Here is a 16,128-nt window from a genome sequence, read left to right as displayed (position 1 = left end):
TCTTTAAGGGTGTGACTTGGCAGCCAAACGGTGATTATAAAATGGCCGGTGTTTGTTTCAGTGTGTCTGATGCAAGGTCACCACACAGATGATGAGCCGGACAAAAGCAGATGCTCTTCAAAGACACGCCCGTCAATTATTTTCAGCATCTGGATGTTAACATATCTTCCCCACAATGCACCGAGACAGTCCATTATACCCTTCTCACCCATGCTATCCACTTACAGTGACAAACAACAGGGAGACATCCCTGTAACCCATCCACCCACCCACACCCACAAACGGAGAGAAAGAGACACAGTCATGTCTGTGCTGCCAGTAAAAACAAATGAGCTACAACACATCCCATCATCTACTTTTCAGATCGTGTCTAATCTATCGAAGATCTACAAGTCTGCATGCTGTTACTGTTCTTAACACAGTGATTTGCTCAAGGCCACAATCATAATTTATATGGAGAGGAAACAAGGAGCAGCCAAGCTTCCGGTCACAGAACTCTTTCCAGGGATTACTTTCCACAGTCAGCCCTGATGAACTTTCCTTAACATCTGCAAACAATTAAACTTAATGCATCCCCACCCATACACATTCATTCTCTCACACACATGCATCCACACACAAGTAAACACAAAAGCAAACACACATACCTGCAGCTCTGGCACGTTCCTTCAAATCAAACACACACTGCATACTGTGCATTAGCAGTCTAAACATGTTTGCAGTCAGTGGAAAGAGAGTGGAAACATGGAGCAGAGCTGGCTTCTGCAGCTGCCGTCCAACTGAGCACGACTCACGTGAGCGGTGTGTGTGTAGTGTCAGACTCGCCTGAGGACAGGGGCTGTGTGGACTCGCGTGAGGACACGGGGTGTGTGTGGAGTGTCAGACTCGCGTGAGGACACGGGGTGTGTGTGGAGTGTCAGACTCGTGTGAGGACACGGGGTGTGTGTGGAGTGTCAGACTCGCGTGAAGACGGAGGTGTGTGTGGAGTGTCACTTTTCGCTTAGGCAGTGGCTGGCTGGAACAGGCACTTAAACCCATTAAGCACTAACAAAATCTGCAAATGTACATTATTAGTATGATGTCGGACACCAACACTGGGCACAGAATATAAGTCGTATGTCATGAGTGCGTGTGTGTCTCCATGCATGTAAGTGCACTTGGCCTTAATCTGAATCTGTAAACTGTATGAGGAAATGGGTTTCAAGCCCACAAACAGCAGTGGAACCACAGTGCCACATTCCAACAGGATTACAACAACTCAATTAAAACACTTGGCAGAAGAATAAAGGTCTAAACACAAAATCCATGTATTCTGGAAGCTTGGGGGGGGGGGGGGGGGGGTGACGACATGACCACACAACACTACACACACACACACACCTCAACATTCATCATGATCGAAAACAATACGCAAGTAATAATGAAAGCTTTTGGCCAATGCCACATTCTCACTGTACAAAGGAGCTTGCCTGATCAAATGATCAAATGAACAGGCTAAAACATTACAGGGGTCTCATTGTTACACTGAAAGAAGAGCGGTTCCTCACACCTGTATAGAAGCCGGAATTAAGCATCGTTAACGTGGTGCAGGGCAGAGAGAGTTGAGGAATGACTGCTCTGACACGACACTCTGATTACTAACCCAAGCAGCTGACCCCAGCTGCCAGTCAGTCACATCTGGATTTCAGTATAGAAATTAAGAAAATGGCTGACTTTCACCTGAAAAGTGTCACCCGTACTAATTGCCGTACTAATTAGTAAGGTTGCAAAATCTATTGTGAAATTGATAATCAACGTCTCAGTATTGGAGTCTGTAGTAATGATATTGCAGAAAGCTGCACCATCATGCAAAAAAGCTCTCCAACGCATAGGGCTACACACATTAGTCAATAAATCAAGACAATAATGAAAAATAGCTGACTTGTATGACTGCGGAGGCTGTTATTTTCAGACAGAATGCAGTACACTGACAGAGACTTTGGGGGCAATGTCCCTGCTGGTGAGTTTGGCAAGGCTGCAGGAGAACAGAATGCGTCCTTGTATTTTAACTCTGTCAACTTCAAAGAAGAGAAATGTTTTAAATTCAAGCGCAACAGTTTGTTGTTTAAGGAGGCAAGTTTAGGTCATTTAACTTTGACCTGTTCAGATTAGCCTACTATAATGTAACGTCAATATATAGGTTGCAGATTTAGCTCAGTTTAAGAGCCATAAGCCTGATGCAGCATCTTTTGAAGTATTAGACAAGTTATGTTAACTTAGGACATAACTAACTCTTGCGGACATGTGAAGCTCTTATTCACACCTGTATAGCTACATTCAAATGGCATAACATCACCAAAGCAAACAATACTGATCCAACGGTTTCATTTACTTGCCTCATTTATAATGTCAATCACTTTATTTACACTTTATACTTGTTTATACTTTATTTACTCAAATGTTTTTTTTATACTTTTAAATATTTATTTATTATTCTTCATTTCCTTCATTCCACTGCTCTACCCCGATTTAAAACTTATATTTGTAACGTATTAAATGAATTACAACAATTGAAACAGGAAAATAGTCATTATTTAAATGACTAGTCATTAGTTAAATAATGTTATTAAAAGTTGCAAATGGCTCTTAACAAATCGAGTGTTTGACTACTGGCTACTCATAATTAAGCTCACAGGAAAAGTTTTTCTATGCCGGTACACAAAGTGAAGGTGACTCACTAGTAGGCAGGTCTTTGTCTCAGCTTGTGTGTGCTCAAAGGTTACAAGCATGATCCACTGACTGAGAAAGCAAGGAAGATAAAAAGGACTGCTCACACACACACACACACACACACACACACACACACACACACACACACAGACTCAAAGCATAAAATACTTTTAAGACAATGACTTGGCATCATTTGTAACTTATTAAATGTATTACGACAATTGAAACAGGAATATAGTCATTAGTTAATGACTAGTCATTAGCTCAATAGTCATCAATTAATGTTATTAAACTCTTCGTGTGTTCCGGACCACCCCCGGACCTGTCTCAGACACGGTGGGTGAGTGCTCTCTGGGTGACTACAGGAATTATAGCATTCAACGAAAACTAGTTTGGTCAAAATAACACCGATCTTTAATACCGATCTCACAGCAACAAGTTACTGTGTTTTTAAAATGTCATAAAACAGTGCAGTCAAACTACGTATCAAAGTAATCACAAAAGTCATCTTCTCCATATAACGCAGCCCTACTAATATAACCAACAAAGTGACAGAGCAATGGGGAAACGTAGGGTACCTCCTCCCAACACAACAACCGAAGAGCTACAAAGTCAGACCAGTGCTTTTTTGCGACCATAATCGTATTGCGCCTTTAAATAGCCCCCTTTCTCGTGGTAAAAGTGGCAAAACCCGTTCCTTGTAAGCTGACACCAATCATACCAGAAGATTTTGGCTGGGTGGTGGACCAGAAAGGTCTAAGCAGTCACTTGGGGGGGGGGATGCACACAAAAAAGCAAAGACTGACAACATGTGAGCTATGTCAGGGTGTCGGGTGACACAGGGCACTCGCCGGGTGTGCTAGGAGTGTTTCTTGGAAAATGTTGTGCAGCCAAGTAACTGTGCACGCGCGTGTCTCTGAAGACTGTAAGGAATCTGGGTCATGGGTTGGGAAGGATGAGACTAGCTCTACCACAGAGGGGGACTTCCCATGGCCTGTACTGAGAACAGCCACTGCTTTAACTGTGCTCCACTGCTCACACCCTAGGACTGCATGTTAAAGGCCATTCTAGCAAAGACCTTTACGACACTTGCATTCTGGAATTGAATTCTGCAAAATGCAAATGAAGATTTGAACTGTGAGTGTGCGTGCGTGTGTGTTCTGTGAATACCCTCACCAAACGGAGACATTTTGGATAAGTGTTCTGTGGATGTTTTGATGAAATTTACTTGATCCAACAAATGTATAGAATTTTGGTCAAAGCAATACAGCCTGGAGCCATGCAAAATGAAGGGTGCACAAGTGTGCACATCACCATCATAATCACATCAGAGTTTCTGTCAACCCGTGCACGCGCACACACACACACACACACACACACACACACACACACACACACACACACACACACACACACACACACACACACTGGGGTCCTGTCTCGCAGATACCCAAGGAAAAGGCTAAGGATATCCAAAGGAGAAAAAAAACATCCCTCCAACTGAGATCTTTCTTCGGGTATAAATGTGAAAGCACCCCCAGCCAAAGCTTAGGCAGACTTCTATAACTCAGCCTGATTGGGCTGTGAGCTCACTGTAAAAGCTTTGGAAAACTCAACAGAGAATGAAAGAAAGAAAAAATATGCTAACTAATACACAAGATAAGAGCTATGGAGAAAATGAGCTGAAATACAGAATAAGCAATAAAAGGATATGAGCATGTTGGGGGGGAGGGGGGGGTGACAGCGAGAAAGTCTCTTCTTGAGATGCCCAAAGAAAACAGGAAATGAGTGCAGAAGAGACAGGAAGTGCCCACAGGATGTTATGTCACCGCATTGTGTGCTGCAGATGGAAGAACAGGGCAAGAAAATGGATGAGATGAAGGAAGAAAAATTAAGTCAAATAAAATAAAAGCCTCCCTGATGACACTGGCAGACCACAGTGAGGCCTTGCTTCTGACAGGCCTCTATGGACAGGTCTCAGGCACACAGGACAGCGAGCCAGTGTACACACAGCACAACTCTACACCACACGTGCGGCATCGTGGGTTAAACAGTCTTCGGTATTTATTCCCTGGGTGGGAGATGGAGGGGGGGATAGGGCAGACGGGAAATAAGAGGCCACGTACTATGCATCGAGACCCTCATCGAATTTAAAAGTTGAATTACAACAGTGAATTTATTCATTGGGTCTCCGCTTGGTGGAAAATGAAATATTACAAAAACATTCCTCCCTGTGGGAATCTGAGTAATGCTCCAACAAACAGAAAGGGTCTGAAAGGAAATGTAAAATGAAAAAACCAGTAGGACCCCCCATCCTCTTTCTTACAGCCAGCAGACATGTGTGCATATGTGTACATACTAGTGTTTATGTCTGGCTGAGTTAGCATATACTGCAGTGGACCACATTTTAGCAACTCTGACCTTAAAGTGCACTACCTCAACCTGCACCCACAACCACCAACACCCTGCGTCTACACAACACTTGTCACTCCCCATCACCCAGCAAGAGGTTTTTACATGCTCTGTGTTTAGTAATGTCCTATGGAAGAACAGCTGTCTGCAGGTTAACTGTGTAATGAAGAGAGTTAAATTGTGTGTGTGGGGCGGGGGGTGGATGTGTGAAGAAAGCGTTGGACTTATAAAGCCTCCCGCATCATTCTCAGAGCGGAACGGAGAGCGGTAGACCAGGTCTCTGTCTGCAGAGCGTACTGAAGCGGGGGGGCGACGGGACGACAGAAAGAAAGAGAGGAGGAGGAGGAGGAGGAGGAGGAGGAGGAGGAGGAGAGAGAAACACTCTGCTGCAAGAAATACCAGCTCAATGAATTATACATTTCAAATGGAGTCTTCCAGAAAATGAAAGGCAGGAGAGCAGGGCTCTGACAGCACAAGGCCAGCTGTGCTGGGGAGGAGACGAGCTGCAGCTCGCCGGCTTCTCCTCGTCCCCGTCACACTCGCAGGCCACTCCCACTGAGCCCTGCCACAGCTGTTGCATAAGCGGGGCCACACTGTATCAGCACGCCGAGCCAATGAGATCGTGCGCTAAACGAAAATCGATTTCCGAGCCAAATGTAGGTGCGCGCGCGCACACAAACGCACGCACGCACCTGTGCTATGCAGTCTACTGAAGTAGCACACACTGGGTCCTTGTTGTAACTCGTGTTGTTCCTTTGAGATGGTCCAGGAACGGGGAGCTGGAGAGTGAAGTGCTCCTCACCCCAGCTCATTACATATTAAAAGCCAGAGCCTCTCTCTGCTCGCACTGCAGATAATGGCTTCTGTGCAGCCTCTCTCAGGCAACTGCAAAGAGTTGCAAATGGCCCTTAACAAATCGAGTGTTTGGCTACTGGCTACTCATAATTAAGCTCACAGGAAAAGTTTTTCTATGCCGGTACACAAAGTGAAGGTGAGTCACTAGTAGGCAGGTCTTTGTCTCAGCTTGTGTGTGCTCAAAGGTTACAAGAATGATCCACTGACTGAGAAAGCAAGGAAGATAAAAAGGACTGCTTAAACACACACACACACACACACACACACACACACAGACTCAAAGCATAAAATACTTTTAAGAAAAGGATTTGTGCCAAAAGCATTCCATGGGGGGACTGACAATGACTTGGCGTAACAACCAGCCCAAACAAACAGTTAAGCCTGGGTGAGCGGTACAGACTAAAGGCACCAACGACTGTAATGATCATTCACACAGGATTACCTACTGTGAAAACTGGATTACCTGGTGTAAAATGTTTCTTTAATAATATAACTGTTAGAAAAATAGATAAATAAAATGGGTACATGAAAGTGCACAAAACTTAAAAAAGACGTTTTTGTATATTACTATGAATTAATGGGTCTTACACACTTGTGCACACACACACACACACACACAAATATGGGTGTGCATTAAAATGTGGGGGAAGAGAAAGAGTGACAGACATGAGCAGGGCAGGGGAAGGTGCCGCCCCTCCCCCATTAGCATCACAATGAGCAGACTGGCCATTGTCTGGCGGGAGCGAGAAATAAAGGGGAAGATTCCCCACCTAACAGCATGGCTAAACAAAGGCGCTAGGGTGCGGAAAAGCCTCCTAAAACGTTAGAGAGGCTGAGCTCTCCAACAAAGCAATAATACAAGCAGATAAAGAGCTACCCTCACCCTCGCCTGACACACACACACACACGCAGTCAGAAACACAAAACTACATCAAAATCTACAACTATAAAAATGTTTTTTTTAATATATATATATATATATAAAAAATGTTTTATATATATATATATATATATTATATATATATATATTATATATATATATATATATATATTAATATATATATATTATATATATATATATATTATATATATATATATATATATATATATATATATATATATATATATATATATATATATATATATATATAAAGGAAGAAAATAAATAAATATATATATATATATAGAGAGAGAGAGAGAGAGATCTATCTATCTATCTATCTATCTATCTATCTATCTATCTATCTATCTATCTATCTATATCTATCTATATATCTATATCTATATCTATATATCTATATCTATATAAAACAGCAAATGGAATACGCTCATACTAAGCCCCGAGCCACACTTGAAAAGCACACAGAGGACAAGCCCTTTAAAAACCACACTAAGTCAGTCCAGCCCCAGTGGATACAGTTTTCATTAAGAAAAGCATCTGCAATGTCCAGCATTCACAGTACCACTGCTTCCTTGAGCTGAGCTCCATAAAGGCAGGCCAGTGATGGCCACTGACTCTCTTCTCTCAGAAAACTGAGGCAGACTTACCCAAAGCCCTCCAAGGCCCCAGAGTCCAATGGATTCTGCCTTAAAGGACACATGTTTGTGTTAATGTGCTGCCTTTAGCCCAGCACACTCATACAGGTACAGAGAAACCAAAGTGCTATAAACCAGCCACACTCAAAAACAAATTCTCTTCTTTCTATTACCCACAATGCCCTGCTGTGAGGACTGGTCCACGCCTCCTTACCCGAGTCAGAATCTTTCTGGTCTCCATTGGCGCCGACAGTGAAGGGAAGTTTCCTCTTGGGGGCTTTTTCTTTCATCTCTTTGACGCCATCATTACGGTCCGACTTGGGAGTCTTGGTTGACAAACTTTTATCTTTATCCTAGACAAAAGTCAGGAACAATGTTAGCTCAGTTTTACATTAACTAAATAAATACATTTAGTATTCATTATATACAAGCAGGACCATAAAGTATGACTATATTCTACAGCCAGAGTGTGGGGAAAAAACTGTTCCACATTTCAGCAATCTTAAAATCAAGATTTAAAGGAAGATTTCAATATTTCTCGGGTAAAAGAATTGTCGATCTAATATTGTTGCTATTGAAAATGTAATTACACCCATTGTAATATCTATTCTCCTGAGCCATTAGCTAGCTTGCAAGACTCACTTACATGTAGATACAGTCTTAACAGTTTTCCACAAAAAGAGAAGGAAAGCAAAGAAGAGAGAAAGTGTGCTAACTGGTGCCGGTGCCCAACAGCGCTCAACAACAGGTATCAATGTTAGCATGTTGCTCAAAGGTTTGTGTTTTGGAGCAGTGAGCATTTGCAGTGGTGCATGTATCACTTCTTAGAACACACCAAAAAGAGATGGCGCTACGGTTGCCCAACCAGGTAGGTGCCCAGACACATGCAGAGGTCATGGTATGACCACAAACTGCATTAACCAGCCGGCTGCATCAGGAGCGCGCTGCATTATCAAGCCTTTCAGAGGAAATCTGCACCTCTGCAACACACCCACACTGCATGCCATGAGAAACCCAGTCCAAGAGTTGACACTCACAGCAAACCCTAACCAGCGCATGCACTCACAAGCGCTCACACACACCGGCGTCTAGTGAGCGCATGTCAGAGAGGCCGCCTCTCTGCTCGGCGCACGCAGCGTCCTGCCTCCTCGCTCCCCTCCTTCTACTGTAGATGTAGCATTACGTAATCGCGGGAACATGTCCGTGCCCCAGCGCTGCTCCCGCCATAATCGATGCTCTAATCATCCTCGCCGGCTGCGACTTAAAACAAAAACGAAAGCTCCTCCAGCAAAGCACGGTTACACAATTAAAATAAATTAATAAAAGCTGCTTATGCAAGGGTTAGTTTGGCGGCGTGTGCGCGCCCCGCCCCCCCGCGCAGTTGTTGTTTTGCTCCGTTTGCGTTCCTGGGTGCTGGGAGGCCGGCGGGACCAGCTGGAGTGCTGGCAGGCTGCTGGCAGCACTAATGAAGGCTAATTAAGGGGCTCTTTGTGGAGATTTGGGGTTGAGCATGGAGAGATAAGTCCGAGGAAGAATGCGGAGCGGAGCAGAGTGCTGTTCCGACAGTCGGCCTCCCTCCCTCTGTCCCCCGAGGGCAGGGCCTGGGGACTAGTGACACCAGCACTGTCGTAACAATATCACTGCGTGTGCACAGTCCACCGTACCGCATGTAAAGCTGTGTGAGGAATGAGAATACATGTGAACAGATTTAAGATTCAGGCTAAAAAATGAAACAGGAAGAACTCTAAACTGCTAAAAGCATAAGAATAGAACACAGCATTATATAACATGTCCACAGTATATAAATAATAATTATAAACGGTCCTCGATAGTAATGTAATTACTACCGCACAATATACTTCCACATGTCTAGTGTTAAAGAGTATATAGTGGGATACATGTACAAGCAGGGAGACAAAGCAGGGAGACAGAGCACGCTGAGGATGGACCGATACAGCTTGTCGGGAAAAAACGGCTGAATCAAACGACAGCTGTGAGCTAGCGCTTCTCTTCAAAGCCGCCTGCATGAGTGGCCCTGTTTAGTGACTGGTCTCCTAGCAATGCTCTCGCTCTCTCACTCGTGCGCTATCCTCCCTCCCTCTCTCCCTCCCTCCGGCTTGCAGTGTCTGATGCAATCCTGCACAGAATTCTGTACATACAAACAGGCACGTTGGAAGAGTCATTCTCAGCGTGACCCAGTCACTGCCATGACCTCATCAGTGTGCGTCCGGAGCTGCCACGGCTGCTGGCACTGGGCTAGCAAAGCGCGAGCTCGCCAAGAAACAAAGCATAATGTATTTGCATAGCATGAACACACAAACACACACACACACACACACACACACACACACATGGCTCCAGCTAGATTTAAAGCATGAGAAACATCCATTTGGCTAACTGTAAAAGCTATCTACGGAGATAAAACTCAGCCTATATATAGGTGGGCAAGGTTTAAGGGAAGTAGTCCATCACAGCTGACACTGGGCTGATGTGTTTGTGGGACACATTAGTTACCCTGGTGCTCTATTGACTGTGACCAGTGTTAAAAGGGGGTTTTGTTTGTTTTTTCCCCAAATATGCTCTCTGTTTAAAACAATATATAAAAAGCTTTATGTTTGGTTTTTGGAGAGTACTGATGCAGACACTGGCAAAATGGAGTACAAGAGTAACATGAATTATGTGAGAGAGTGAAGAGAGAGAGAGAGATTAACAGAGACAGAAGAGACTTTGGAGACAGGCGACTTTGAGGATTTAGGTCATAATCAATAAGTGGGCACTCTCACCTGCCTACTTCCAGTTTGTCTCCTAATTGCTCCTAATGGTTTTAGGAGGTAATAACAGTGGTGCATGTGAGATAGAGAGAGATAGCAGTGGTGTGTGTGTGTGTGTGTGTGTGTGTGTGTGTGTGTGTGTGTGTGAGAGAGAGAGAGAGAAGGAGATTACAGAGGTGTGTGTGACAGAGAGAGAGAGAGAGAGAGAGAGCGAAGGAGATTACAGAGGTGTGTGTGACAGAGAGAGAGAGAGAGAGAGAGAGAGAGAGCGAGAGAGAAAGGGAGATAAAGGCAGTGTTCTCTCACCTTCTTCCCACCCTGCTTCTCCACCATGTCGGTGCTGAGTGGGAAGTCCTCCAGCTGGGGGGTTTTAGAACCCCCACCCTTGGGCATCGTTCAGCTATCGCCACGCCAAACCACATTCACGCCTCCATCGCATCGTCATCGACCGTCTGAGAGGGGGAGACAGAGAGAGATATTGTGAAAGCGAGCGGGTGACACGGTAAAACAGAAAAGCGTAGAGAGAAAACAAGGTAGAGAGGAAAAAAAAAACAAAAACGTAAGCATCTGATTGGCCAGCTCCTTAGAGAAACCCTCTGTGCTCAGTCCCGCACTGCTCCCATTAGCAGAACATGAAGCTTTCGCATTTCCAGCAATTACACCTGGCAAAGCTGAAGGAACAGCAGCCCCCCACCCTCCCTGCAGCGCTGCCCTTTAACTGGGGGTTAGCTTGGATTGCTCTGCCAAACCCATGACATTTGTGAAATGCAATTTAATGCAAACCTGGACGGAAAAGGAACAAGACGGAGTGACTGCTCGCTGAAAACACCAAAGATTCTGTGCCTGCACGAAGGGCAGCTGTGGTGAGATTGGTGACCCAGCCCCGAACGCTACATGGCAAAATTTTCATCTGCTGTACAGTCCTGGTGAAGTCAGTGCTGCAGTGTTAATAGGTAGGTAATGGGCAGGATTACTGCCAAACACACTGCTCTGTAGTTCATCATGCAGAATATGTGGTGATAAAAACAGGAAGTCCATTCTGCCGAGCCACCCAAACTCACGTAGCATGACCAGCATGGAAAATGACGAGAAAGCCGAAAGGTTTGTTTGCTTAGCAATCACGCAGAGCTCAAACAAAAGACATTCACACACAGTAAAGACGTGCGTGCGTGCACGCGCGCACACACACGCGCGCAGACACGCACCACACGCACGCACACATGCTCTCCAGCTCCCCCTGAGGTACAAGCATCCTGTTCGACACGCTCTGCATGGAGACGTGCCTGCGCTATATGGAACATGAATAAATCATGGCAAGAGAGTTCCATAATAATCCTCTGATCCGTGCTGTAATTTCGGTGTGCAGGCGGGGGTGGGGGTTGATCTGATAGTTGCCCCTCCCACTATGCCTCTCGCTCTCTTTGCAGGAACACTGGCATTCACATCTTCCCTGGCACCACAACACTCCCTATGCAGCACCTTTATTCAAAGATAGCTGTTTATATTCACCACCCCCACGATACACACATTATTTATATCCCCCCCCCTTGTCAATACAATCACATACCTACGCCCACAGATACACACACTATTTATATACCCACACACACCCCTCCACATAAACACGAATTCCCACACACACAAAAATACTTCCAGGCATATGGAACATGAGATGTGTCCCACACACCCCATCCTCATGCCACAAACCACCTCAACATCTCCAAGAGGCCAAAAGATCAAACCCTGGCAGGGATAAACAAACATTTAAACACACACACACACACACACACACACACACACACACACACTCACACACTAAGTAGGTCGACACATGTTCCAGAACAATACAAGGCACTTAGGCCTATTTTAGGAACGACAACAACCACAGCGTTTCGTCCGACCTGCTAGCTGTGGAAGGCAAGGCTAATGCCTCAGAAGCCAGGCATTACCCAGCTCAATATTCCCCAGCAGGCTTTGGAAGCTGCTCAGTCGGGCCGGGCTGAGCGCTCACACAGTGAGCGCCCTGTGTAAGTCATTTTTCCGTTCCTCGCAAGCCATGGAGGACAGCCTGGTGTACACGGCCACAGAGAACCGTGGCGGGGAGGATGGCCCTGCGCTAATCCAGCATCGGACTGCATTTTTCTCTCGCTTCTGATGCGTTGTGTTTGGTGAGCAGTTTCTGTAGCGGCTTTTGTTTTGTGTGTGTGTGTATGTGTTCTCTCATCATGGGTGTGTTTTGTGAACTGTCACAGCAGGAAGAGGAACACACATGAGCAGCACGCAGAGAGGAAATGGTCGCATCCACTCTGTATTTCCTCTGACTTTCAAGCCAATCGCAAAGTGCAGAGCTTCTACATGCTTGTGCGCATGTCACCAATAGCGCAGCTTCTGCTTGCAGCCAGCTCTAATTCATCACAATGCTTACTTTCTGCACTGTACCCTACTGTAGGTGTGGCCTCTGTTCAACTCACACATCACACATCTGCATACGCACGCACACACACACACACATTGGTACATGCCTCCATCTCAACAGTTTGTGTTCCTGGAACTACACCATAATCCATCAGAATAACAGCACATTCCCTTACAGTACCCATACACGTCTATGTAAACTAACAATGTTAGTTTAGGTTTATCCATATGATAGTAAGACTAGGATTTGCAAGACAGATTTATCCTGGGAGGAGATTAGACTGGGGATGTGGATTAGATTGGGGGCAGGGATTAGACCGCGGGGGCGGGGACTGGACTATCCCTGGCTCTTGGTCAAGGCAATCATGTGTTTAACATTCAGGTTCAGCCATTCGCGATTCAGCTGTAGCCGTGGGTTCAGATTAACCACGCATTGTCGGAGGCTCTGAGCTCGTGGACAAGAGGAGAATGCCAGGTCATCTCGGGCTTCGGGTCGAGTGGCTATTAGGTGAGGTCGGCGTCGGGGTCATGCGAAGGCTGTTTCACTGTGCCTGCTGACCGTGCAGAAACTCCTCTGTCCAACAAGAGAGCCCGATTAAGCCGTGCTTAATCTCCTATTCTCAGTAGCTCTGTCCGAAACTGACCTGGCGCCCAGACACCCCACCCCCCTCCACACACACACACACACACACACCCCGCCACACACACTCACGCACACCCACTTGGATTTGGACTGGAAAACATCACATCACAACACTGTTCTGTCCTGCCAAGCGGAGGATTCGAAAACAACACACGTGCCAAAAAACCTGAATGAAATAGGTGCGTGCCCTCACTGCGGGGACGGCTGGCTCCTCTGCACAGACCGAAGCCCCCTCTCTTACACCAAACACGTTGAGCGGCAAGCCCGGGGAGGGACATCCATCCAGGGAAGGCTTGTGGATGTGAGGCAGAGGCAGGGTGGCAGCCTCGCTGGAGAAGCACGCAGACCGCAGGCAGCTGCTCTCACGCCCACGGGCCCCGTGGCTAATCTGGGTCGTCTGAGTGCTTGGGGTATTTGTAGAGTATTTATTACAAGCTTGTGCTGGGCAGTGGTTTAATGTGTGGAAATGTGTCACAGAGACAGAGGAGTCAAAGGCAAGCCAAGTCATTTCTCAGCCGACGCTCAATACAGGAGACGGTGACTCCACGCTGTTCCACATCTGTCTCTCGTTCTCTCTCTACCTCTCTCTGTCCCTTTCCTTTTGTGGTCAGCCATCACATTAGTTCTCTGCGGCTCCTCCTCATTCTGCCACTGCCTTGCACGCACAGCCATGTGCACGCACACACACGAACATGCACGTGCACACGCAGACACACACATGCCGAGATTAGCCCTAATACGGGCTGAGTCTGGCGCCCGCATGTCCTTCCCAGATGAAAGGGTGGGGCGATTCCCTGCCAGTTCCCGGCGGCACGTCCGCTCTGCTCCGCTCTGCTCATGAATTCTGAAGGGATTTTCTGCACCTGTCTCTCACACTTCCAGTGGAAAACAGCCACACCGCAGCAGCTGCACCAAGTCAGTGGGCATTAGAGAGCCTGTGTGTGTGTGTGTGTGTGTGTGTTTACGAGCATGGACGGATTGTTAGGGGAGAGTTCTCTCATGTCACATAAACCAGTGGCCCCTGTGTGTGGCCTCTGGACCGGGTGAGCGCTGAGGTCTTCTGGGAAACACACGAAGGAGGTTTGCTGCATCCCAGGTGCTGCAGGGAGAATGGCCTGCTTGGCTTGCTAGAGACGTCACAAATGGACACTCCCCCTCCCCCATCCGCTCACTCTGTCACCCCGCCCCCACCTGGTCCACCGCTGCTGTGCGTACTGTACTGGGCTGTTTGCACTAGCTACACGAGCAGGGTGCTGCAGCCAGCGCTGTTTGATGAGCAAACAAGAGTGCTGCCAGGGCCAGCCAGGCACACTCCCCGTTTCCAGGCAGCCGAGGGCCAGGATCGGGCCCGTTCATGTCATTAGACGCCCGTGTGCGGCGACAGGGAGGAGGCGCTAGTGGGGCCATGGGGACTGAGAGGGTTCTGGGCATCCAGGGGGGGCACGATTATACTCTCCATCTCCTGAGCAGATGCATCACAAGACCTAGAAAGGGTGGAGCATGGGGGGGAGGAGTGAAAGATTTATAGTGATATTCTGAGCACGTGGTTAGTCGGTGTGAGTGGGCTGTGTGTGTGTGTGTGTGGGTGTGTGTGTGTAGTGTAAGAGAGCGGAAAGCTGCGATCAAGCCTGCGGCACCGCACTGCTGCATCGGAGCCTACGTGTGTATCTCAGCCAGAGGGGTGAAGTGTAGTGTGATCTGCTCTACACTCCCTGCTATAACCACTACTACCTCATGCTTGCTCACCAGGGCACACACACCCACACCCACACACACCCTCAGCCTTTCTTGTTTCCTCCATTTTATTCTCAGCCCTGACTAGAGCTTCTCCTGCTCTCTCCCACCTAACACACACACACACACACACACACACACACACACACACACACACACACACACACACACACTCCTATCCTCCTCCTCCAGCTTTCTTCAATGCTGGTGGAACGCTATCCAACCATCTTAGAGACAAACAGAGAAATGAAGATCATAAGGGAACCGCTTACACACACACACACACACACACACACACACACAAACACAAACCAGCTATACACATGCAAGGCCTGTTGCCTAGCAACGCAGGGACAGGGGCACGTGTTTCTGAGGAGCTGACACAGTGAGAGAGAAAAACAGGAAAGGAGGGAGCAAAAGAGAGCGAGAGACTGAAGGAGAGCAAACAGAATTGGACCGGCGTGCTAATGAAAGCGTGTGCGCGCGCGCGCGAGCGTGCGCTCTCCGCACCACGTACGCCCGTTGTTGCCCTTTCCGTCACCCTTTCCTCTTGCAATGGCGTTCTCCTTCCCAGCCAATCCTGTGCCTCCTCGTCCGCTTGGCTCTGCGCGAGGGAGGGGAGACTCCAGATTAAATTCTTGCAGCGGCAGGCACGGGGAGACAGGCCTGCGGCCCAGTTCTCGCGCTCCACTTCCCCGGCCACCGAGCAGTCACATGACGGCTGTCTCCCCAGCTCCAAGACAACCCTGAATACCAGTGTCTGTCCGGCAAGGGTGTGCACTGCTGCCAAATATACGACTGCAACAGGAGACTCAACACTGGCACGCCCGAACACAAAGCTCGCTGCACAGACGTGGGGGCGGGGTCACATTTAAAGGCGGTAAGTTCGTTAGCGGTGTTCCAATGACATGCCTGTGCTACTCCCCCCCCAAGAATGTATTTATTAGGAATCAGAACAACTTCAGACCTCCGAGAGCAAAAGCTGGTCCGCTGTCATAGTCCTGAGGCTGAAGGAGGTCAGGTCTGAATGGCTCAGCTGGGAAGGAGCAGCTG

At 47.2% G+C, this 16,128-nt stretch overlaps 1 protein-coding gene across 5 annotated transcripts in view; it reads right to left on the bottom strand.

Moving 5' to 3' along the window:
• ankrd11 (ankyrin repeat domain 11) overlaps positions 1–16,128 on the bottom strand; it is a 90,074-nt gene that overhangs the window by 17,942 nt on the left and 56,004 nt on the right. For 2 of the 5 annotated variants that reach the window (XM_027007337.3, XM_081706321.1), the window contains 2 exons: positions 10,590–10,735; positions 7,727–7,865 (listed from right to left, as the gene is read on the bottom strand). In XM_027007337.3, coding sequence (XP_026863138.3) covers positions 7,727–7,865; positions 10,590–10,676 — 226 coding nt within the window. In that variant the 5' untranslated portion in view covers positions 10,677–10,735. Of the gene's footprint in view, positions 1–2,717; positions 6,823–7,726; positions 7,866–8,549; positions 10,432–10,589; positions 10,736–16,128 lie in introns of those variants that run through there. The other 3 variants (XM_081706322.1, XM_081706323.1, XM_081706324.1) reach the window with 3 other exon arrangements.

The sequence above is a fragment of the Electrophorus electricus genome, chromosome 23 (genome assembly GCF_041902795.1).
Source record: "Electrophorus electricus isolate QZ-2024a chromosome 23, ASM4190279v1, whole genome shotgun sequence".
In the NCBI taxonomy this organism is placed as follows: domain Eukaryota; kingdom Metazoa; phylum Chordata; class Actinopteri; order Gymnotiformes; family Gymnotidae; genus Electrophorus; species Electrophorus electricus.
The sequence above is the reverse complement of the archived record's forward strand: the minus strand, read 5'-3'. Positions and strand labels throughout refer to the sequence as shown.